The following is a 25,842-nucleotide window of genomic DNA, read 5'->3' on the forward strand; positions in this document are numbered from 1 at the left end:
CGCCCAATTTTATAATTTTTTAAATTTACGATATAAAGATGAATGATCTTTATATTTAAAAAAAAACAAAAAAACGAATTTTTGTTCACTTTTCCTCAAGTTTCATCATGACTCGAAATGTAAACCAGTCGAGCGCGCACCGTACCGCCGAGTCGCGAATTAACGTGGAGCGCGCGAGTATACGGTCGAGTGCTAGTTATAGAGTATGCAGTGCGTGGAAATGCAGTGTAAACTGTTTTAGATGTCTCTCGTTAGACCGAGTAGGCCAGGATGAGTACAAACTGTACTCAACGAAATTATCTTTAAGGTAAGTAAGTGAGAGAATCAGTTTCCTTCTGTCTCGTGCATTGGAATCCACTCAGTGAAGTGGCATTAAGATATTGGTGGTGGTATTTTTTATAAATTATGTTTGTCCACGTCGGCGCCAGTTATACAACAAATGTTGCTACAGCCTACAGTACAGGCTTTGCGCCACATCTGTCGGGGAGGTACGGCTCAGTTGTACGATATAGCTACACGGATGCATGTGAATTTCGGCGAATTGGAAGAGGAAGTTGAACGAATGATGTAAAATTCGCAAAAGCAGTCCCTAATATTTCTACGTTAATTAGGTTGGATTGATTAACGTGATTGATTCCACGGATAAATGTTACAATTTATGTGATACTTTCCTGCATATAGAAGTAAAATATAGGCTTTATAGGCCCTACAATTTCTGAAAATGCCTAGAGCTATAGTAAGTAGTCGTTGATCTACATGCGATGTACGTATGAAGCGAGCGCGCGCGCGCGTCCTTCAGAAAAGGGATTTCCCCTTATTTTCCCAATTCCCCATTTTGGGCAGCTCAGTGTGTATTGCAATTGATTTTGTTTATTCATTTAAACCCTGCTATCTCATAAACCTGAATTACCCTACCAGGGATCGCTGAGCAGAGCAGATCTGTTCAACAAACACAGGGCCTCTCGCAGTTGTTATGATCGGGTGGCTTTTACTTATTTATAGTCTACTGACTGACTATAGACAAATATATTAGCAGGACCAGGTCAGCCTGTTTTCCAGAAGGCTTAGCAAGTTGAATAGGACTCAAATAGGGACTATTTGTTGTTAATCTACATGCTACACTAAGGAGTGGACTGCTTGTGCATCATTGAAAAGCATACAAGGCACGATACGAGAAGCTTTTTAAAAGGTATTTGTATTAAATACAGTATTTCTGAAATATAATGGATTTATTGCAGGATACTCTAACTTTGCTCTTCTGGTAAAATTGATTCTTTTACTTGATTTTTTGTTCTAAATTTTGTGTAACTGTGTTGATGCTATATTGTTCAAAACATTTTATAAAACCTCTTTTCTAGTTATGTATATTTATCGTACTACATGTTTTTTTTATAAGGATTCAGACTCATTTGCTTTGATTAAGGTTATGTTTTTTCTTCCTAAGATTAATAGGCCAATGTGTTTATTTGTCTTGTTTGTTTGTGTTTGTTTAATGTTATTATTCAATTTCTTTGTTTTGCAATGAAACAGAAGAAGCTGAGGAGTTCAAGACAATGAGGATATAACGATTGTAGCACAATGTGCCTCTGTAATATGTGGAAGAGAGATTTGAAATTAGATTTCTATTTTTGTTCTTGTTGAAATTGACCAAGTAGCATTTGTGTGCATGGATGAACTATCAAATTGTATGTTATAGTAAACCCCAACTTCTTCATTTTCAACGTAAAATGTTAATTAAATTTATGATTCAATTCAACTTAATATTGAATAACTACAGGCAGCCTTTTGCATGATTCCTTTTGAAAACTAACATGCATAAATGTATACAGACAAACCTGTCTACAGCGACCGCCCAAGGAAAACACATAAAGTGGTCTTTGTAGACTGGTGGTCTTTGTAGACAGGTTCCTTTAGTTCATGTTACAATGAGAAACCATTTTCAAGGGAAACAAAAAATGTGCTTGTTGTAGACAGGTGGTCTTTGTAGATAATATTCGGGGAAATTTTTATACAAGGCCACCATGGGCTTTTCCTTTGTTCTCCCATTCCATTTGAAATTATTTAACTGAACATTCTTTGTATGTTTATTTGAATTTGTGTTTTTTATGAAAATGAAATAAATAAATGAACTTGAACTTGACAGTTGGTCACTAAAGCAGGTTTGAATGTATATATAATTGCTTTGCTTCCAAAGGCAAATACAAAGCTCAGTTGAACAAAAGAGTAATTTTCTCTCTTCATTTTCCATGTCTACTCTTTTCAGAGGCTCCACCCACCTATAGGCTCCACCCACAATGTCCTTCCCAGTGAGAATGAAAAGGACATCATGAGTGGCCAATATCCATGTAATAGTGATCCCGGCCTGGACCCACGGTACGTAGGGCGTCCTCAGTCACCGAACGTTAATGAGCTACGAGGGATTCAACGTGGCTACAGCTCACCGACCGGGGGTCGTCATGACGTCCAACAACCGACGGGACCGCCCCCAATCCCGGAAGCTTACTACAGGAACTTTGGTCACATCCCGGCGACAATCCAAGGTCATGTCGGTATGACCTTTAACCCCGACGGTAACCAGTGTCAAGTGACTGGGCCGTTGCCTCTCTTAAGGAGCCCTAATAGGGGTGCGGAATCGCCCCTCCCTAGTGGGTATGACTATCATTTTGAACCCACTCTAGATCCAAAATATGAGTGTCCGATCTGTTTGATGTGTCTCAGGGACCCTGTTCAGACGGAGTGTGGACATCGCTTCTGCTCAGACTGTATCAAAAGGTGTCTCAGGTTTGTCATATTGGTTAATATTTTTTTCCTCTTCTTTTAACCCTTTCATGGAATTTTATTACACATATCTATAGCGTTCACAAGATAGCATACTGTAAACGCTCTTATTTTCGTGTGAATAATTTTTCGCGCTGAGCGACCCCAAAACATATTTGACGGTTCTTAAATTTGTGTTGCACGCAATTCATCCTGTTCAAAACATGTGAGTTGTACAATCCGCGTTTGTCGATCTTAGTGCAAAATCACATGATCACAATGGAAATTACATGTAATATACTGCAAATATTTCTACTTTTACAGTATACATATCAAATATTGGTTATATATTGAAAGCTCTGTAGATAAATCCATTTAGGATTGTTAAGTATTTAACAAAGGAGACTTTTTATCAACTCAAAATTGCATCATTGTCTGCCCTTCTGCAGGGCTCCACTCTTACTTTCCTAGAAGGGGCTCTTGGGACCTGTTTCACAAAGCCTTTTTTAAGGAGACTATGACAAGAATCAGTGACAAATACATGCTATTACCAATTATAAGCAAGGATTTCACTAGCTTATAACAAAAACTGTCATTTGTCACTGATGACAAGTTTTGTGAAATGGGGTCAAGGATGAAATTTATAGAGTTAGTACATGCATACAGTACATACCCAGGGCTCGAATTACCCACCGGCAATCGGCAATTTGCCGCCATGCCCCTCTCACTGGCCGGAATGCCCTTTTCAAAATCAAACCGTTTACGGCCACAATATTTTAATCCACAAAAGTTTTGCCGACATTATAGTCATCGTAAGCCAACCCGACTTGTAATGTTCAAAAAGGTTTTGTTGCCCATACGGAGCTCTAAAAGCAATGATAGTCGGCAAGGTTTTGTTGCCTCTCCGGAGCTCTAAAAACAATGATAGTCGGCAAGGTTTTGTTGCCCCTCCGGAGCTCTAAAAACAATGATAGTCGGCAAGGTTTTGTTGCCCCTCCGGAGCTCTAAAAACAATAATAGTCGGCAAGGTTTTGTTGCCCCTCCGGAGCTCTAAAAAAATATTTATCGGCAAGGTTTTGTTGCCCCATTGGAGCTCTAAAAACAATAATTACCGGAAGGTTTTGTTGCCCCTCCGGAGCTCTAAAAGCAATGATAGTCGGCAAGGTTTTGTTGCCTCTCCGGAGCTCTAAAAACAATGATAGTCGGCAAGGTTTTGTTGCCCCTCCGGAGCTCTAAAAACAATAATTACCGGAAGGTTTTGTTGCCCCTACGGAGCTCTAAAAACAATGATAGTCGGCAAGGTTTTGTTGCCCCTCCAAGGCTCTAAAAACAATAATTATCGGAAGGTTTTGTTGCCCCTCCGGAGCTCTAAAAACAATAATTACCGGAAGGTTTTGTTGCCCCTACGGAGCTCTAAAAACAATGATAGTCGGCAAGGTTTTGTTGCCCCTCCGAGGCTCTAAAAACAATAATTATCGGAAGGTTTTGTTGCCCCTCCGGAGCTCTAAAAACAATAATTACCGGAAGGTTTTGTTGCCCCTACGGAGCTCTAAAAACAATGATAGTCGGCAAGGTTTTGTTGCCCCTCCGAGGCTCTAAAAACAATAATTATCGGAAGGTTTTGTTGCCCCTCCGGAGCTCTAAAAACAATAATTACCGGAAGGTTTTGTTGCCCCTACGGAGCTCTAAAAACAATGATAGTCGGCAAGGTTTTGTTGCCCCTCCGAGGCTCTAAAAACAATAATTATCGGAAGGTTTTGTTGCCCCTCCGGAGCTCTAAAAACAATAATTACCGGAAGGTTTTGTTGCCCCTCCGGAGCTCTAAAAACAATAATTACCGGAAGGTTTTGTTGCCCCTCCGGAGCTCTAAAAACAATAATAGTCGGCAAGGTTTTGTTGCCCCTCCGGAGCTCTAAAACAATATTTATCGGCAAGGTTTTGTTGCCCCTCCGAGGCTCTAAAAACAATAATTATCGGAAGGTTTTGTTGCCCCTACGGAGCTCTAAAACAATAATAATCGGCAAGGTTTTGTTGCCCCTCCGGAGCTCTAAAACAATAATAGTCGGCAAGGTTTTGTTGCCCCTCCGGAGCTCTAAAAACAATATTTATCGGCAAGGTTTTGTGGCCCTACGGAGCTCTAAAAACAATAATAGTCGGCAAGGTTTTGTTGCCCCTCCGGAGCTCTAAAAACAATAATTACCGGTAGGTTTGTTGCCCCTCCGGAGCTCTAAAAACAATAATAGTCGGCAAGGTTTTGTTGCCCCTCCGGAGCTCTAAAAACAATAATTACCGGAAGGTTTTGTTGCCCCTCCGGAGCTCTAAAAATAATAATTACTGGAAGGTTTTGTTGCCCCTACGGAGCTCTAAAAACAATAATTATCAGCAAGGCTTTGTTGCCCCTACGGAGATCTAAAACAATGATAATCGGCAAGACTTTGTTGCCCCTACGGAGATCTAAAACAATAATTATTGGCGAGACTTAATTTCCCATATGGAACTCCTAAATTAATTGGCGGGACTTAATTGCCGATACGGAGATATGAAAGAATGTCTTCATCCAAATGACTGAAACGTTTGGCACGAAAACCGTAATGACTCAGGCTTAGTTTTTCAATCCATCCTTTTTATTTGAACCAATCAATATCGGGAAGTTTTGTTTACCCATCGTTGGTTCAACATCTTTACTTCGCGTTGTGACCTTTTTTGGTGCGTTTTCACAGTTTTTAATCAGTGAAAAACTTGGATTTTTCTCGGGAGTAGGGTCTGGAATTAAGTCAGAAAAGGATTAAGAGTCGAGATAATGGTACAAAGAATCGTCTTCTTTCCCATACGTTTTAATTAAAACGTCATAGTTTCCGCCCATCGCGCGGGAGGGGTGTGAATTGAGTTCAGAAAAGGATAATACCGGTAGTCGAGATCGAGACGAATCGTCTTCTTTCCCTAATAATTTATTAAAACATCTAAGCTTCCGCGCTTCCCTTGGAATTCAGAAAAGGATAAAGAGTCAAGAACGGTACAACGAATCATCTTCTTTCTCTAATAATTCAATGAAACGTCAAAGGGGGAAACTCCCCCCCCCCCAATTTTTTTTTTGAAAAGCATTTTAAAGAGAAATAGAAAGAAAGAGAGCAAGAAATAAAAAATAGTTAACTACCAGTTTCTCAACAAAATAAGGTATCAAAAATTGCTCATCTGATCGTAATTAAACGTCTAAAACCCCTGAGCTTCCGTGGGCTCTGCCCCCGGGACCCAACCAAGGGCCCTTTGGCAGGCCTCTTGATACTCATCTGACTGCAATTTAGTGCCTAAAACCCTTGATCTTCTGGGGGCTCCGCCCGCTGGACCTCACGCCAATCAGTGTCCTGCCAGTGTCACAAATAAAGTATAAAAACATGTTCATCTGACCGTAATCAAATGCTTAAACCCCTGAGCTTCCGGGGGCTCTGCCCCCTGGACCCCACTGGATGCTAATCTGACGGTAATGTAATGCTTTAAACCCTTGATCTTCTGGGGCTCCGCCCGCTGGACCTCACGCCAATCAGTGTCCTGCCAGTGTCACAAATAAAGTAAAAAAACATGTTCATCTGACCGTAATCAAATGCTTAAACCCCTGAGCTTCCGGGGGCTCTGCCCCCTGGACCCCACTGGATGCTAATCTGACGGTAATGTAATGCTTTAAACCCATGGGCTTCTGGGGGCTCCGCCCACTGGACCTCACGCCAATCAGTATCCTGCCAGTGTCACAAATAAGGTATAAAAATATGTTCATCTGACCGTAATCAAATGCCTAAAACCCCTGAAATTCAGGGGTTTCCGCACCCTCGACTCCACCAGGGGCCCTGAGGCGGGCCCCTGAATGCTTATCTGACCGTAATTTGCCTTCAACCCATGAGTTTCCGGGGGCGAACAAGGTATCAAAAGATGTTCATCTGACCGCAGGCACGTAGCCGGGGGGGGGGGGGCAGTGGGGGCGCCCCCCCAAAAAAAAAGCCAAAAAAAGAGAGGAGAGAAAAGGAAGAGGACGTATGAAGAAAAAGGAGCAGACAAAAAACATTTTTGAACTTCAGACAAGGATTAAGAGTCGAGAACGGTACAACGAATCGTCTTCTTTCTCTAATGATTTAATGAAACATAAAAGCTTCCGCGCTTTGCGCGGGAAGGGGAAAACTGTATTCATGCAGGCGAGTATTATTTTCGAGAATGGTACAACGAATCGTCTTGTTTCTCTAATAATTAAATTAAATGTCAAAGCTTCCGCGCTTCAATCGCGCAGGAGGTGGGGTAACTGAGTTTAGACAAGGATTAAGAGTCGAGAACGATACAACGAATTGTCTTCTTTCTCTAATGATTTAATGAAACGTAAAAGCTTCCGAGCTTTGCGCGGAGGGAGGGGAACTGTATTCAGACGAGTAGGCACGTACGCAGGGGGGGGGGGGGGGGGTTTTGGGGCGTTAAACCCCCCCCCCCCCTTCGTTTTTTTTTATGTCTGTATTTTAGAGAAACCCCCCCCCTTTTTTTTTTTAAATGAAACACACACACACAAAAAAATTATGCCAATGGCTGATCTAAAAAAGGTGACCTCACCCCCCCCCCCACCTCCCCCCCACCCCAAAGGGAACAAAATGTCAAATTTTCAAATTTCGAGACCAAAAAAAAAAAAAAAGTGGCCCCCCCCCCCCCTAAGGAAGAAATCCTGGATCCGCCCCTGGGTGCACATATCCCCCCCCCCCCAACCTTGAAAACAATGGCGTGAGGTGATTTTACGCGCACTTTCCACGTTGGCCTTAGTGCCCCTTAGGATAGATTTGTGCCCCTTTCAGTGGATTTGTGCCCTCTCAAAAAAGTGGCCTTGACCCAAATTTGATGTAATTCGAGGCCTGCATACCCTTCATTACAATGCCGAAATTTTGGGGGTCCAGACTTTGTTTCATTGTCGTAAATATGAAGTGCATAATAAGATACCAGTGATGCCAATCGCTTTAGTTCATAAAAACACAGTTTCTGGAAACACATTGTTCGTTTTCTGCTAGACCACTGCAAGTATTTTTTGCTGGTACATGTCTATGTAGGCTACACAAGTAAATCATCCATCAGTACAAGCATGGTACGTGTGTGCACCTAAGATGTCCTTAGTAATCCACACTGTATCCTTTTCCCCTGTCTGTGAAATTTGGTAGGCAACCCCCCCCCCCCCCCCCCCCCCATTAAAAAAAAATCAGTAATGAGATATCTCAATTTTTCTCTGGAATATTCAGAGCTCACTCAAAATCATGCATTATTTTATGTTTATCCATGAGAATGCCCAGTGTGCTCTTGTTTGACAGGAAACTAGAGCACTAGATTGGCCATGGGGGATTAGACCTCCCTGCAAGGTCACTGACAGGTGGTTATCTCATCAAATCAGCTCGCAAATAACAACAGGGAATCATGGGGGACCAACAGGCACCGATTAGGCATTGTTAACTATATAGAGGGCGCAAGTAGCTATAACAAGTGCAGTGGGGCTTTAAAGGCTGGTATCTAGCAGAGATGATTTTCTGTGGATAATTATAACAGTTCACGTTCAAACAGAAACTAATATTATTCAGTAATGGAGCGTTTACACTGGTCTGAAAGGAAGTGAAAGCGTTGAATGATGGCATTTAGCAGCCCTTTAGGTAGCAAAGTAATGAGCTGGAACTTTATTTGAATTTAAGCTTCTGTATTTCCTCATTCCAAACTACATTTAGCATACATCAAAAAGCCTTGTGATGCCGGGGCAATTGATTGGCTTACTCTACATGTGCAGAATTGGAGTGCCCCTCCCCCCCCCCCCCCTTAAAGTGGGATGGACATGTCACCTTGCCTGTTTAAAACCAAGACCAGTTCTGGTCATGCGATTGCATTGTGAAAGAAACGTTATGGAATCGATCAGAAAAGGTTGATCATCTAGCATATAAGTATTGGTGTGTACTGCAAGGTACTGGAATCATCAAAATGATAAGAAATTTGGCCCAGTCGTGGTAAAGTTACAAGCACTGCACACAAAAAGATGTATATGGGACGACGTGACACGTGCGCGATATCTATCAGGTCCAAATTTACCAAGTATATCATTTAGTAGGCGGTTTCTCAGCAAAATTTGTATCATCACGTATTATTCAAAACATATTCTTTCACATGATTGGTAATAAGAGCTTCCATTTCATTTTTTGAGAGGGCGGCGATTCCAAAACATTGATTAAGGATCCTAATAGCCTAATGCATTAACTTGTGAGGGTTCTTTGTGGAAATGTCTGAGATAATTACATGAAGTTTTGTTTCTGTTCTTTTCATGACAAACCGTACTAATCGCTTAATGTTCTTTTGCTTTGTGCTTGAAGTTGTACAAGTACATTCAGGGAATTTCCTTTTTTAATTTTCTAGCTCATCACAGATAATACATATGTACGAACAAAGTAATTTACTCTCGTATTGTGTTTGATATGGATTTGAAACGTTAACAATTCATTTCTTTTTAAGGTAATAGTTTCAGATGAAAAAAATTGTGCATCTGTCCAAACGCCGTGATTATTCACCATATTGGAATGAGAAGAATATGCTAATTGAATTTCAAAACATATATATTCCAAGAAAATCAATTTCTATACTATGAACAGTGTGTTGTTCCAACAATAGTCATTTTATTGTCTTTCATGACATTATCTCCTTGCCCTGCTTTGAGTAAGCGAGCAACTGAAGGGAATTTCCCCTATCTTCTCCATCTCATGCTACATTGTGTACTACATATACAGTAGCATTATTGCCTTGTTAACTTCTTAAATCTGCAAGTAATATTCAAGTAACTTTGAAGGGAATTTCCCCATACTTCTCAAGTTCTCATGCTATACTGCAGCTCTTTAAGCTAGACGACTTGCTAAAGTTGCTATGATGCATTGAGAATGTTTGTTATCGCAAAATCAAATTAGAGGCACTGCGGACAGCCTGTCTATCAAAATATTAATTTGTTTACAAAATAAAGTTAGATCACAGCTGATAAGCTTACCTTACAATATCATTTTACAGTTACAAGAAACGAGCATATCTGTACATGTAATATGAGGACAGATGAAGATACATTGATAGAGGGGAAAATGCTGGTTACAAAATAACCAAGAGATAGTAGACTGTTTAAAGAGATAAGTACTTGCCAAATTATTTTGTGAGGTACATGTAAGTACATGTACTGTACATGTGTATGTACAATGTATGTGTATGAATAATATTATTGTTGTTTTCTTGATGTCATGGTTAGTATTAATATTATTATTATTATTGTATTATTATGATTATTTTGTTGGTTCTTTATTTAATTTTCAAATTAAAAAAAATAAAATCAATCATCGTCGTCGTCGTCGTCGTCGTCATCATCATCATCATCATCATTACTGCCATCATCATTCTCATAATCAGTATTGTCATTATACATAGCATTATGATTTACATTTATACATACTTGTCAATCACTCTTGTTTATGATATATAGTTTGATATATATCTGTCGATCTCTCTCTCCCATAGGAATGCTGGTTTACGCTGCCCAGTTGATAATGTATCTCTTACAGAGGCACAGGTGAGTATTACATTGTATACATGTATAAAGCTGTTAGTAAAAGGATGTTATGCAGAATTATTTGTCAGTATGTATACAGTCAAATATGCTTTTGATATCAAGTGAATTCTGCTTGCGATTGAAACTATTTATAATAATAGTAGTAATAGTGGGTTCTTGTATAGCGCTCATGTCTGTCAGACTTGACACTCCTGGCTTAAGCACGGCTGCCATTACAGCGCTCCGGCATTTCAAGGAATTAATTCCTGCCAGGTACCTATCACCTGGGTTGAGTGTGGCGCATGTAGATCAATGTCTTGCCAAAGGACATATAAGTGCCACAGCGGGAATGAAAATGCGGACCTTGTGATCGACAGTCCGGTCTACCACGACTGTTGGTCGATAGGAAGCTGTATTTTAATGTACATGTACATTAAAAATCTAAAAAATGGGAGATTCTTTATTTCTCATCTTTTATCTTTCTCCCTTAGACAGGAATCAACATTCATTTGGAATTAAGGGTTTTTGATTTTCTAAATGCCAAGACAAAAAGGGTGTAATCTAGCCTGCATTTTTCAGGGCATATGTCGGATACCTGATTGAATTTTTTTTTAAAGATGTGGATTTCTCGACAAATACATGGTAACCTTAACATCCAAATGTTTTAAAGGAACATATGCTTTGCTGAAAGCATGACATAAATGAGCTCACTTGTATTAGACTTTTTCATCCATGTTACTGTACAGTGGAACCTTTTTATAAAGAGCCCTGATTTATAATGAGGTTATAAGAAGGTGGTTTTGCTGGTCCCAGCTCTTTATATTCTTTTGTTTTTTTACCCTGATATAACAAGGTAATTTCCTTGGTCCCAAGGACCTCGTTATAACTAGGTTCCACTGTACAGATAATCTGACTATCAATATCAGAAATACATTATTTTGTTATAAATATAAGAGAGGATCAGTGATAGACTTTGTGAGTTCAACCAAAGTTCAATAATTAATGAAAAAGGGAACAAATTTCCCCTTTCTTCACACATTTAGTGACAAGTGACCTTATGTCAATAGCTTCAAGAATTTGAGGTGACATTTCTGTCTGATATGAATAACATATCCTTCAACAAAATGGGGGAAACCCCCATGTGTAAAGACCATGTTGAGTCGATGTGAGTTGTCTTGACTACGCAACTTTTCACTCTTCCATTTCCTAATTAAGGCATTCAAAGTTGGTGCATGCTTCATTTGTTAACGCTTTATGACAAGCTTTCAGTATGAACATGACGGACAATGAAAGCGGACAAAATATACGGTTCCTCATTCTACCCTCAAAAATTGCTGTGGTAGACAAAGGAACATCCCTTCACTGCTATTATGTAAAAATAAGTAGCACAGGTGAATATGCATGTGACACCTGTTCTACACATTACTTGTAATCCTTTGTCTACCACAGCAATTGTTGAGGGTAGAATGAGGAACTGTATATTTTGTTCTCTTTCTTTGTCCGTCATCTTCATAGTGATTGGCAAGCTTTCATATTCAGATGTGATTACCTGGTACTGATTGTGCTGAATGCAAAGTGCATATAATCATAATGTTGTGAGGTCAAACTAACTACAATGTTAAAGCATACCAATCACCCCCCAAAAAAATTGTGATTTAAAAAAAAAAAAAAAAATTTAATGTACGGCTAGAATGTATGAAATCAACTTAAAAAACTTAAACAGGCATTCTGTAGGCCAGCTGATAAGGAGTAAGACAAAAATATAAAATAACTTAAAACTTTGAGCATGGAACCCATGTCGGACTTCGGTTCTGTGCTGCCCCCCCCCCCTCTCTCTCTCTCTCTCTCTCTCTCTTAAAGGGGAAGTCCATCCTGAAATTAAGTTAGTTTTAATAGGAGTAGAAAAATGAGAGAAACAAGTCAGTGAAAGTTTGAGCAAATTCCGATTATAAATAAGGAAGTTAGGATTTTTGAAGTTGTGATCAATCAAACACAAATTGGCAACTCTATGACGTATCATGCGAGCTCAACTTCCATTTGCTCAGTACTAAAAAAATCTAAAATTTTCATTTTCCCTCAAGAAAACTTTCAACCATACATGCACCCTAAATATAATAATTGCAAATATGTTTCTATACTCCCCCTGCAAGGAACAAATATATATTCCATCATCAATAACGAAGAAAACATGATTTTATGGAATATTATGCACAAAGCAAATGAAGGAGAGCTCGTATAATAAGTCACAGAGTTGCCAATTTGTATTAGATTGATCACAACTTCAATAATTCATAACTTTCTTATTTTCATTCAGAATTTGCTCAAACTTTCACTCACCTGATTTTCTTATTATTCTGCCTCTATCGAAACAAACTTATTTTGGGGGTGGACTTTCCCTTTAATACTTTCAAATTCTGGAAATGCTTCTCACCCTTTAATCTGTTATTAATGTTGATAATCATGCAATGTCTATTTAACTCTAAGTTCTGCTTGTCTGTGTACATTGTATATTTATCACTTACTTATTTAGATTATTACGGTTCTTTTGTAAAATACCATGTAAAATTTCAATTCATCTTAATTTGGACGAGCCTTTATTGAAATTCTAGTTATCGCCTTATCGCTATCATTCAGGTTCTGACCAGGATATAACACTTAACAATAATTTTAACAATAGTAACATTCTACATGCGCCGACTTTATGACCATTCAATGAATATCGTTCTTTCTTTGACCTTCAATTGACTTTCAATGTATTCTGTGATGGTGAAAAGTCAAAGGGAAAACAAACAACAACAAAAAAAAATTGGGGGGGGGGATGCTCGAATGTTCAAGATAACAAATAAATGACATGTGCCAAACAATTTTGATAGGAAATGTATAGGGGATGAGTAATGAGCATAGAAAGATAAGGAAACCAAGGTACATGACACCATTTGCTAAACACAGGTCACTACCGGTATGTGCAAATGAAGGTTGTGGCTTTTAGTGAAGATGATTTCCAGCAAGTTCGTGTGAGGTTGTTTTTATTTTACTGGTTTGAACAACCAATCTACTGCAGGATAAACAATCCAGAGTGAATTATAGCCATGTTCTCTTGACATTCCCGGATGCCCATACCAGAGCTCAAGATTAGCTTGTATCGAAAGAGGAAAATGAAAGTATGTCACACTACACAGATACCCTGACCTACTTAAGATAGGTTTGCCCTTTTTGAGAACTTTCAATGCTACTTGTAAACTGATCATCAGTTTCCTTGTAGAGAACCTTGAGGAGCCAAGAAGACCTTGATCAACTCTGTTTGTGCTCTTTAAGTTCATGTCCTGTTCGACTGAGCTAGTATGCCAGTATTGATAAGCGATCAGATTGTTAAGAATAGGGGGATTCCCTAAACCTACCGTGTTGTAATTCAGTAAGTGCAAGCTGCCACTATGAGATTTCAGTGTTGTTTTGGATGAGTGCATCTGTACATCCTCTCTTTCAATTAATATTACTACTACTGTATAGACAAAATACACATACATGTATGCTGTACTGCAATATAGTATACTGTAGTTGAGTTCTAATGCTTTTGATGGGGCTAACATGTACATTGTATCTTTGGCCATATGAAAGAAGTGGTCCCTGTTCGTTGGCATTTTTACAGGATCAGTGAAGATAGTTTTTCATTAAATGTAAAGCTTGTGTAATACAGACCTAGTATTCATAACTTTTGGTTCATTTGAGAACATTTCGGATTAATGGTTTGCACTAGTATGCATCATGAATATAATGGCCCGTATTCTGAAATCGTGTCTAACTTAGCCACGTCTAAAGTTAAACAACTGTTTAGTTAGACACGACTTAGACAGGACTTAGACGCGAGGTCGTGTCTAACTCCTGTCTAACTAAATTTTGTATTCTGAAGTCGTGTCTAAGTCTCGTCTAACTAAACAACTGTTTAAGTTCTGCGCAAGTCGTGTTTAACTCTTAGTACTTCACGACTTCTACGCATGCCCAGTAGGCGTTAATTCTGACGTAAGACCCAATGCGCATGCGTGCGCGCACCGGATAAATAAATTAACGCGCACAGCTAGCTGTGCGCATGCTTGTACCATGGTGATGTGATCGTGACGTAATGACTAGACTGCATGTACTTTGTGTAGTACGTACGTAGTACACGTACTGGTACTGTAGACTGAGATTGACAAACACACTACTTATCAGTGCCTCAGTGCTCAGAAGAACCAGAAAAGAAACTTCTCCAACAGAATGGTTAGTTTATTATAGATTATGGAATTTCCAAGATGTCACCAGTAGATAAGAATAGTTAATATTATCAAGAAAAAAAATAGGCTACACGAGAAAAAATCCTGCAAAACGTATTTGAAATTTTAGAGAATGCACGTACCATCGTTCTCCCCCGCAAATTTTGGGGTCAGCAAGTAGAGTGTACCGTTGACGTTGAAAAGCAGCAGAATCGCGCCCTAAAACAGGACTTACATGTAAACAACCCCTCGCAGTTGTCTAAAGTTAAACAGGACTTAGACAGGACTTCGTGTTTAACTTTATTTAAACACAACTTCAGAATACCAAAAAAGTTAGACACGACTTCGTGTCTAAAGTTAGACGGGACTTAGACAGGACTTAGACAACTGTTTAGTTAAACAGGAGTTAGACACGACTTCAGAATACGGGCCAAAGTGTGTAACTTTCTTTCGGAGCTCACTTAAAGATAAAGTTGAGTTCTGGTCATGTGATTGCATTGTGAAAGAAAAGGTGTGGAATGGATCAGAAAAGGTTGATCATGTAGCATGTACATGTACATGTTAAAGTATTGGGGTGAATATGGGACTACACAAATGGTGTCTGACCTACTTACTTATGTTCATTATCTTTCTATGCTCATTCCTCAGCCAGTATACATTTTCTACCAAAATTGTTTGGCGAATGACTTTGTAATCTTGAACATTCAGTGTAAGTTTTGTTTGATTCTGTGAGAATTCATTTCCTTTTTTTTTTACCAGAACTCAAGTTTATCTTTAAAGCTCTCCAATTCCAGGGCTCTATCGCCTATTACACAAACAATACATTATTATTATTAATTGATTTCCTGTTGGAGTCTGTACCCTGTGGAACATGTTTAGAAAGTCAGGGGAATTCCCATCCATTGAAGCAGCTGATAATATGAGAGAGAGCGAGAGAGAGAGAGAGACACACAGAGACAGAGACAGACAGACAGAGAGACAGACAGAGAGACAGAGAGAGAGAAGGAGAGACAGAAAGAGACCTACAAACATAGAGGGAGACAAAGAGAGAGGAGAGATGGAGAGATAGAGAGAGAGAGACAGACAGACAGACAGAGAGAGAGCAACAGAGAGACAGAGAGACAGAGAGACAGACAGACAGACAGAGAGAGAAAAAGAGAGAGAAGGAGAGACAGAAAGAGAGCTACATACAGTCATACATGCATGTAGGTCTACATTGTACGTTCATTATTTTGTCCTTTATTTCTATAACATGTACAATAATGCAAAGCAACTTTGTTTATTGAATACTGTATCTTAATTGTAGAAAAGACAAATATCTACATTTTCAGAGGATTTTTTTTTTTTTTGCTCTTCTGTGCAGCCTCTATCAGCCTGTCATCATGCATGAAGGCACCAGTGGATGTGAAATCTACTCTTTTTTTAAGGGAGAGGGAGAGTCAGAGTTATATCTTGCCCTTCAAAACTGTTTTTGTTTAAGAAACTCTACGGATTGATCCATTAGGAGTTTTATTACGGAAATGAAACTGCGTTGATAATTACTCATCGTTTGACTGACAAATACTTCATGGAATTTTATGATGCCATAAAAAGCTTAGATGACATGTTGATTATCTGTTTGGAGCCAGAAGGGCATTAGGTCTGTGTGAAGAAAAACAACATTTGTACATGTAGTAGTTATATGTGAAGGAATCCAGGAAACATCTTCATACACTGTACATGTATTACAGAAACATGTCATTGAATACAGATATAGCCAAACAAAATCTCACTAAGAAGTTAATGTAGAATAAAGTTACTCTGCCATTAAAGGTATTACAAAGTTTTGGGAAATTTTGAAAAATGGGTGGATAGTGATTCTTTACAATTTTGATATATTTGGATGCCCCTGTAGATGAATTAAAAACACCAGAATTTTAGCCCCTAAAACGTTTCTGCCTTCGAGAAAAATCGAATATAAAGATTTACCGGTGCTCCCGGTAAATTTTGATAAATTTCAAATAGCTCCTACGGCCGTATACAATGGTAGCTGCGACCATGAAAATCTCAGAGTATGTAGTTGTGGTATATAATTTCCGAACGGTCAATTTTAGTCAATAAACATTGTTTTATAATTTAATTAATATCTTGACCTTGAGAGGGAGCTATTCAACATAAAGTGTTTATTATTGAAAATGTCATAACTTTAGAGTCGATTTCGACCGCGACAACGATCACTGAATATTGTAGGATCGTATATGCTTCCAATATGTTCATTTGAACCAAATTCATGACCCAATACCAAAACTTTGTATTACCTTTAAGTTTGGTTTTATTTGGTCAATGGTAAAAGATTATGACTTACGTTGTGATAGTGTGGTTTACTGGTCAGTCGCTTGTATACATACAGTAAATCTTACCTTTGAAGTTGTAATTAGGAGTACCCGTAGCATATTATTATTTGTTATATCCCAAGAGTCATGTAGAAACAAACTTGTTGGCATTAGGTAGAATATGGTTGAATGTTGTTCAAAAGATTAATGCTTGTCATCGACTTTATCCATAGTTATTTTGCCACACTAATAATAATCCTCAGCATATCCCTGGACAACATTATGATGAATCTAACCCTAACACTAGAATTATTGCACCGTAACTTAACCTAAAGCTGTCATCAAAATGTAAGCCCTTTAATTGTACAAAGCCTGAAATAAGGAAATGCTGGATCTCCATATATATATGTCATACCAATAGAAAGGTCAGAATACCTACACACCATTTCATTGGAATGCTATTATGTACTTTATTTCAAAAATAATTCCTCTTTTTACTCATATATTCTCTTCGTAGATATTAGGCAAATAAGAAAATAAAACAACAAATGAATTTAGGACCGTGTGGTTTCATGCGGCGTTCAGTTGCGTGTATGGTTTCATTGAGAAGGGATTTTCCCACATTTTGTAAACAGAATTCCCCAGGTAGAATTCGTGTTTGGCCAAGTAAGTGTTAGTTTTGTTGTTATGAAAGCGATAACAGTACAGCAAAATAGTTTACCGTCATGTAGTTTGACATTTTGAAATGCCACAGGTCAATGTTTCAAGTTTCATAAGTACAAAAATAAGGCAAGATCATTTGTTTATTGACAAAGAGGTTTTTCCCCATGTGTGTTTGCCTGATTGTGATTGTTTATTTTAGTGATATTTCCTCAATAGCGTCTGGTAATTGGGACCTCTCCCCCCCCCCCCCCCCCCCAAAAAAAAAAAAAAAAAATTAAAAAAATAAAAATAAATAAAAAAAATAAAAAAAAAAATAAATAAATAAAAAATAAAAATAAAAAAAATAAATAAATAACAAATAATAATTTTTAAAAAGGCAACATGCATGTCCTTTAAAGGCAGGCTTTACTACTTTAGCTAGAAGGGATTAGACCACCCAGTGAGCCAGCGAGGTCACTGTGACAGGTGGCTATCTCATTAACTCAGCTCTCATTTAACATAAGAAAAAGAGGATCATGGGGGACCAACAGGCACCAATTGGGGAAGTTTTCTATATAGAGGGAGCAAGTAGCTACAAGTAGGACAGTGTGCCTTTAAAGGCTTGTTCAGATATGACTCAGCAAGCCATGGTATTTTTTAATGATGTCGTTAAGTGTAACACACGTCACATTTCTGTATCTGAGTAAATATGCTCAAGAAACCTTTGTTTGCATACACTTACCATTCACATTCAAATGTAAAGAAACTGTGGTGGCTTTTTGCGGCGGTTTGTATTTGAACAAGCCTTGAGGGTGCAAAGGGGATAAAAGGGAAATAGGGCAAGGGTTCTAAGAGGGCAAGATATTACCAACATTTAGAGCAAATTACAGCCTCTGTGCATGTTCCCACATCTTGCCAGTCCAGTATAATCTGTCTGCATTCTGTAGTAAGGGATGCTTCTATCATGTTCATGGTTGGGCCGCCCACAGGCGAGTACTGCTGTATCAAACTGTATCCATATTCAATACGCCTTTCATGCTTAAAGCCTGTCTGCACTAGTTTGGCCAGGAGGGATTAGACCTCCCTGCATGGTCACTGACAGGTGGTTATCTCATCAAATCAACTCTCAATTAACATTAAGAAAGAGATCGTGGGGGACCAACGGACACCGCTTAGCCATTGTGTGCTATATAGGCTATAGAGGGTGCAAGTAGCTACAAGTAGTGCAGTCCCGCTTTAAGGCTCTCTTGAGTTCATGCCTTTAACCCCCACCCCTCCATCCTATCGAAAAACATCCAGTACATCCATGAGGAGATATTTTTTGTGCATAGAGTTATTAGAGTATTTTAAAGGCACTTCTGGAAGAAAGTTGAGATATTGAGACAGGATGTATCATGCATATTGCAAAAGGGACGTTGATACTGTTTTATACTTAATAATAATAGTAATACTAATGATGTCTTCTATAGCACCATTATCTGCCATCTTGGCGCTCTTGGTCCTGGCTCCAAAATATAGTATATAATCAGTTAAACTCTGTAGGTATACACCTCTCATCATATGTAGTTAATACAATATTTTAAGAAGTAATTTGCAGTGTTCATTCAATAATCATTTGACATGTACATCAGAAAGGCTAGTTCTTCAAATTGCAGAGATGTGTCTTGAGCAATTTCTTTGAGGATTCTTTGAAGAGAGCTGCTAGGTCAAAGCACGGAAGATCATTCCAGACCTTTGTGGCAGCCACTAGGAATGAACATGGATGGCCATTCCAGACCTTTGTGGCAGCCACTAGGAATGAACACGGATGACCATTCCAGACCTTTGTGGCAGCCACTAGGAATGAACACGGATGACCATTCCAGACCTTTGTGGCAGCCACTAGGAATGAACACGGATGACCATTCCAGACCTTTGTGGCAGCCAATAGGAATGAACGCTAATGAACTTACTGAGAAGAGATGTACATGTGGAGGCGCGATAGCTCAGTCGGTAGAGCAGTGGTCTTGTAATCCGTTGACCCGGGTTCAAAACCAAGGCGATGCGCTAGTGCCCTTTGGTAAGGCATTAATCCTCACTACCAGGTCCCTCGGAGAGGACCTTAAGCCGTCGGCCGTCTGGTTGCTTAATACTTACAAGCATTTATGCTTCCTTAGCAGTCAGGTAAAATAACCATCACATCCAAGTACCAGTATGTACATTGTAAAACTCAACTTTTTAATTGATCTGTTTTTTTGTTTTTATATAGATGTTTCCAGATGTGTGTGTAAGAAGAGAGATCCTAGACCTTCAGGCAAGGTGCCCATATCAGGACTGTCCAGATCTTCTAGAGCTCAGGGATATTGAGGTAAGACCTGTATAATATAATATAATAATAACGTTTTATTTACCCAGGGTAGCCACTTCAGTTATGAAACTGCTCTTCCAGCGGGCCCTGCATAACATAATATGTTATTACTACCCTTCTCCAATCTAATATGCTGAGCGCCTAGCTAGAAGGCAGAAGGTCCCATTGTTATAAGTCTTTGGTATGATTCGGCCGGGGTTCGAACCCACGACCTCCCGTTCATGAGGGGGTGCTCTAACCACTGAGCCACCATGCACCATAATGTATTGTACAGCTCCGTTAAAAACGATAGTTGTTTTTACGCAGTTAACTTTTTATCAGACATTATACACATCTGCACTGCACCTCAAACGTACGACAATACACCTGATGGCCTGTACTGCAACTAAAGAACAAGAAGAAGAATTACAGTATCTCCAGTGGCCTGGCTGGGGAGGGGGGGGGGGGGCATGGGAGCCTCTACCCCCCCCTCCCATACCACCTGAATGGTTGTCCCCCTCTTAACAGGAGATACATATTTTGTCAATGTGAAATATTGTTCCAGAAAAAAAAAAGGCTGATACAGGCAACCGCCAAAGTGAAACACAAAAAGTGGTCTTTGTAGACAGGTTCCTTTAGTACATGTTTCAATTAGAAACCATTTTCAAGGGAAGCAAAAAATGTGATTTTGTAGACAGGTGGTCACTAAAGCAGGTTTGACTGTACCGATATTTAGTTTGTCTGCGTTTTATATACAATGTAGTTTGAATTTACCTTAAATATATTTATGTAACTCATAAGATAGTCCATTTTTGTTTTCCTGATTTTCAGAGCCACAAGGAAAGTTGTAGCTATAGAACGGAGCCATGCCCTAACCAATGCGGTGCTTCAATGAGAAGAAGATCCATTGATCGGCATGTAGAGAAGGAGTGTCCTAGGAGACTGATTGAATGCCAGTACTGCAGAGGTCCTCTGTGCTTCAATCAAAAGGAGGTAAATTACAGCGTGTCCACACACAAAACAATTTATCCCGAAACTCTATAACGAAACGTTGTATAAAGAATCATCATATAAATTTCAGGGTGTCCACACACAAGAAAATTTGTATAAAGAATCATCGTATAAATTCCAGGATGTCCACACACAGAAGAAAGTAATCATGAAACTCTACAGCGAAATGTCGTATAGGTGCGCAGTTTGCTACTGCGATCATGAAATGGAAGCGGAAATGAGAGGTCAGGTCTCCTTTCGCTCGAGGTCACGTTAAGCCCCGCACAGTTATACCGTTCTAGTTCGACTAGTTATACTAGTTACGTCCACACCAAACACACTCCGTGATTTAATAGGCGTGATTAGGCGTGATTCTTTATACGTCGTATAACGAAACGCATGTTTGGGCATCGTTTTCGTTATACGACGTTTCGTTATACGACGTATCGTTTGTAAGCGTCCACACACACAATTTCATCATATAACTATCCCGAAACGGTATAACTAATCACGGAAAACTTTGTGTGTGGACACAGGGTTTAATAGAGGTTAACATTAAATGGAGACCCTTTGTAGCGGAGAGCCATCACTTCTGCACATTAAAGCGGGACTGCATTACTTGCGCCCTCTATACAGCCAACAATGCCTAAGCAGTACCCGTTGATCCCCAATGGTCCCCTTTTGGTTATTTTAATAGAGAGCTGATTTGATGAGATAACCACCTGCCAGTGACCACCCAGGGAGGTCTTATCCCTCCTGGCCAAACTAATGCAGGTAGGCTTTAAGCCAGTCTGTACTAGTTTGGCCAAGAGGATTAGAGCTCCAGCTTGGTCACTGGCAGGTGGTTATCTCATCGACTCAGCTCTCAATTAATATAAGAAAAAGAGAATCATGGGGGACCAACAGGCACCGCGTAGTCTGTGTTTTTATATAGAGGGAGCAAGTAGCTACAAGTAGTGCAGTGGTGCTTTAAAAACCCACTCCTCTATTTCTGTAAGAGTAGGGGAAAACCCTGGTGTAGTGGTCAACCTGCAGAACCCATATCAGTTATACCAGGAGGAGAGACCGGAGGGTCATAGTGATAATAATATAATAATGATAATAATAATAATGATAATGACAATTATAATTATAATGATAATGATAATTACAATGATAATGATCATGACAATTATAGTACAGAAACAAATTATCCTATCATTTTCATTTAGGAGGCCCTCTTGGCAGGTACCATAGACAGGTGGTTTAGATACCCAGATTTATTTTACATTCAATAATTGTTTTAGGCAAAGTAAAGCTTTTTCTCTTGTTGAAATTTTGAAAAGGTCTATAAAATGTCAACTTAATAAAAAATACCAACAGTCCTTTTCAGGACTATAAACCCTCAAGCAAGATTACTGAGAGTCCTTTTCAGGTCTCCTCAATCTTCCCTCTTTCTCACATGGTGCATCCGCAAGCCTACTGTATATTAATAATAATAATAATAAAAATTAAAAGACAGTGCTTATAAAGCATTTACCACAGAAGTCTCTATAAAGCGCTACTTAGTCGCAGCTGAAGGGTTAATGTTTACTTTCTTCTCATGCTCAACAGAGACATCATGCGGAGTGTCCGAAGCGTCCAATCAGCTGTGAGTATTGTCATAAGGAGGTGTTATCTGATCATCTACACATTCATCATCAGCATGATTGCACTGAGATACCAGTACCTTGCCAGTTTGCTTCATTCGGCTGCTCAGAGAGGGTAAGATGGTATGGTTGGGATGGAGATACCACTTGTTGAGAGGGGGTAAAAGGGGTGGCTGAGGGGGGCAATCAAGTGCAAATGGGTGTGATCAGGTGCATTAGAGGTGCATTTGGGGTGTATAAAGGGATGCAATCGGGTGCAAGAAGGGGTTTAATAGACTGGGGTGTAAATAGGAGGCTTTGGGGGTAATATGGGTGCAATTAGATGCATGAGGGATATTATCAGGTGCCTGTTGGATAATACGGGTACAATTAGGTGTAAAAGGGTAAGTGTAATAACGATGCAAAGGGATAAATAAAATAATAATAATGGGTTCTTGTATAGCGCTCATCAAACAGTTTTTTTTTTAATGGTCACAGCAGGTATTTTGAAACTTTCAGCATGATAATATTTTTTTCTTAAAAAGACAACTCTATTATCAAAGCCATTTCAGAAACTGTGTTAATATTGTGGTCCTTCGGTTCTTTCCTTTAATTGCAGTTACCTAAAGAACGCATGGCAATACACGTTTCTCAATCTATGGAAGCCCACCTGCAGCTCATGGCTATTCATTTTCAGAACCAACAAACTCAGCTTCCACGAACAACCAGCTACCCTGGAACTAGCTGGAGAATGGGCGCAACGTACGACAGTCAGATGAGTGAATTTGCCACAGCTGCAGGGGGTAAGATCACGGATGTTCATGAACATGGAGCTAGGAAGCTAGACCCTGAACAGCTTGTGAGGACACAGATAGGTCCGTCTAATTACGTGACGTCTCCTTCTGTGATGCCCAGCTTTGGATCGGGAGCCTTTGATCCGATGGATCAGTTCAGGGCCTTGAGGATCACGGTCAAAGAACTCCAAGAGAAGGAAGTGTGGATGAGACAGAAGGTGATAGAGCTCGAGAGCAAGGCAGCGCGTAAAGATTCAGAGATAGCCACTCTTAGGAATGAGGTTCATAGCCTGCAGGAAGAGACTAAAGATCTACGTGAGCATGTCGCCAATGGGATCTTCGTCTGGCGGTTGCGTAAGTACTCAGAGCTACGGGTGTCGGCGGAACGAGGAGAAGCGATGGTCAGACATAGTGAAGGGTTCTACACAGGCTCTTGTGGATACCGCTTGTGTGTCAGGGTCAATATAAACAAATCAGAGACACGGAAAGTTCTGTATATTTCCCTCTTTGTGCACTTCATGCAAGGGAAGTATGATAGCTCCCTGGAATGGCCTTTTAGGGGGTCAATAACTCTGTCCTTGGTTGACCAGAACATTGACCCGGAGTTGAAACAGAAGAACATCACCGAAAGGTTGGTAGCGAAGAGTAACCTGGACGCTTTCAAAAAACCCAAAACGGCTCGAAATCATAAAGGATTCGGCTACATGGAGTTTGCTTCGATCGAATCCCTGGAAAAGGAAGGATTGTTCATCAAAGACAATACCATCTTAATCAAAGTGGAGGTCCACCCACAGTCTAATTAGTTTAGAAAGCATCACAGTTTCATTTTTGAATCCCCTTTCACATATGACGCAGTATGAACCACTGTAGCAAAATGAAAGGCCATGAGCGCAGCACACGTCACCATTCGGTACACCGGTATCGTTAGCTGCTTCCAAAAAGGCAATACGAGCTATGTATTGTCAATGGCAGTAGTTGCCTTCTTGGGAGCAGCCAAACAGAGTACTTGTTGGGGCTTTTGTCACATGCATCAGTTTGTCTCTCTTCACCTCTGCTTGCAGTGCATTTAAAAGTAAATAATTTTGCCACAGTGTTTTCTTGAAAGTGGTTTAGTGCATCATATGTAAGCAGGGCCCCATTTCACGAAACTTGTCATCAGTGACAAATGACAGTTTTTGTTATAAGCTAGTGAAATCCTTGCTTCTGATTGGTTATCAGCAGATTTGTCACTGTTTTTTGTCATTTGTCATTGAAAAAAAAGGCTTTGTGAAACGGGTCCCAAGGTTCTTCGATTGTTCAGAGTCAGGAGGGCATTAACTCTGTATTAAAGAATATGAGTTAACCCCCTTCTGGTGCCACACAGAGGATGATTTGTATGCATTTCAATAGTTTAATTATATCTTTGTATTGACGCCCATCATGTAATGATCAAGTCTAATCATATTTTATTCCATGCTTGATACAAATAGAATTGATATTTTATACCGGTACCAAATAATTCAACCTATTAATATAAAATGAAATTTGATTGCTGTATGGTACATGTAGACATAGTACCTTCATAGATGGTTCTGTCAAATAATTCCATTTCTTTTGTTTATATGTTTATTTTTCTATTTAATGATATTTAAACCATGGCATTCATAAGCAGTACTGGTTAGGTTTAAGTCATTACAGACTTTTCAAACCCCAAAACACACATGATACAGGTTTGATATATCAAATCTATCTATCTATCTATCTATCTATCAAGGTATATTCTCCCAGTTCGGAGGTTGATTGCAACATGTTTCCACCCATCTCTGTTTTCTGCCATCCTAGTACATGCTTGCAGTGTCATTCCACTCCATGTCTTAATGTCTCCCCTAGTTGGTTCCTTGTTTCCCTCTTGGTCTGCTATCTTCTACTTTTCCGTCCAATAAATCTTTCAAGAAACTGATTTCTTTTTATGTAGCCAAAGTATTCTGCCTTTAATAATATAATCTTTAAAACAGTTTGGTCTCAAATAAGCTGTTCACTCATACATGTAGGTCCGGAGCATATAAGTTTATATTTTATTTACATAACCATTATAACGTTAATTGTGAATATTTAGACAAATTTCTGTAATGGTTTTGATTAAATTAATCCTGTAAACTAATTGTACATTTACTAAATTGCAATAACATGTAAAAAGGGCTATCATGTTCATGATTTAACAATATAGATTTAAGTAATAAAAAAGAGTATTAATCTGTATTATAAATGATGCAATGAGCAGATCTCTTCAATGGGCCAGGCATTGATGGAGCTGTGGAACCATGGAAGTGAAATTAGTTTTATGAGGTGGATGAAATGGGAATTAAAGGTGTAGACCAGTTTTGGAAACGCCCCCCTCTCAAAATATAAAATGGAAGCTCTTATTACCAATCATGTGAAAGAATATGTTTTGACTAATACGTGATGATACAAATTTTGCCGGAAAACCGCCTACTAATTGATATATTTGGTAAATCATATATCTATCAGGACCGAATAGATATCGTGCACGTGTCGCATAGTCCCATATGAATTATACATCTCGCTGTGTACAGTGCTTGTAACTTTACCAAGACTGG

At 39.2% G+C, this 25,842-nt stretch overlaps 1 protein-coding gene across 3 annotated transcripts; it reads left to right on the forward strand.

Annotated features, from left to right (window-relative positions):
- Positions 1 to 181: 181 nt before the first annotated feature.
- On the forward strand, positions 182 to 25,842 carry LOC115925587 (TNF receptor-associated factor 6-A-like). Of its 3 annotated transcripts, none has more exons than XM_030989751.1 (7): positions 182 to 311; positions 2,264 to 2,781; positions 10,297 to 10,348; positions 19,777 to 19,875; positions 20,686 to 20,847; positions 22,438 to 22,587; positions 23,071 to 25,842. In XM_030989751.1, the coding sequence occupies exons 2-7, from the start codon at positions 2,327 to 2,329 to the stop codon at positions 24,046 to 24,048; spliced, it is 1,896 nt and encodes a 631-aa protein (XP_030845611.1). In that variant the 5' UTR covers positions 182 to 311; positions 2,264 to 2,326; the 3' UTR covers positions 24,049 to 25,842. The 3 variants fall into 3 exon arrangements, with proteins under 3 accessions (XP_030845611.1, XP_030845609.1, XP_030845610.1); XM_030989749.1 differs by having other exon boundaries at positions 182 to 307; XM_030989750.1 differs by lacking the exon at positions 182 to 311 and adding an exon at positions 1,114 to 1,189.

The sequence above is a fragment of the Strongylocentrotus purpuratus genome, unplaced genomic scaffold (assembly GCF_000002235.5).
Source record: "Strongylocentrotus purpuratus isolate Spur 01 unplaced genomic scaffold, Spur_5.0 spur5_scaffold_18, whole genome shotgun sequence".
Classification (NCBI taxonomy): Eukaryota; Metazoa; Echinodermata; class Echinoidea; order Camarodonta; family Strongylocentrotidae; genus Strongylocentrotus; species Strongylocentrotus purpuratus.

What these genes read in the sequence shown, in the direction of transcription:
- LOC115925587 (XM_030989751.1), top strand. Translation starts at nt 2,327, where the DNA reads ATGAGTGGCCAATATCCATGTAATAGTGATCCCGGCCTGGACCCACGG. An exon ending in TGTATCAAAAGGTGTCTCAG is followed by an intron (nt 2,782 to 10,296) that starts GTTTGTCATATT and finishes TCTCTCCCATAG; the next exon opens with GAATGCTGGTTTACGCTGCC. An exon ending in TATCTCTTACAGAGGCACAG is followed by an intron (nt 10,349 to 19,776) that starts GTGAGTATTACA and finishes GTTTTTATATAG; the next exon opens with ATGTTTCCAGATGTGTGTGT.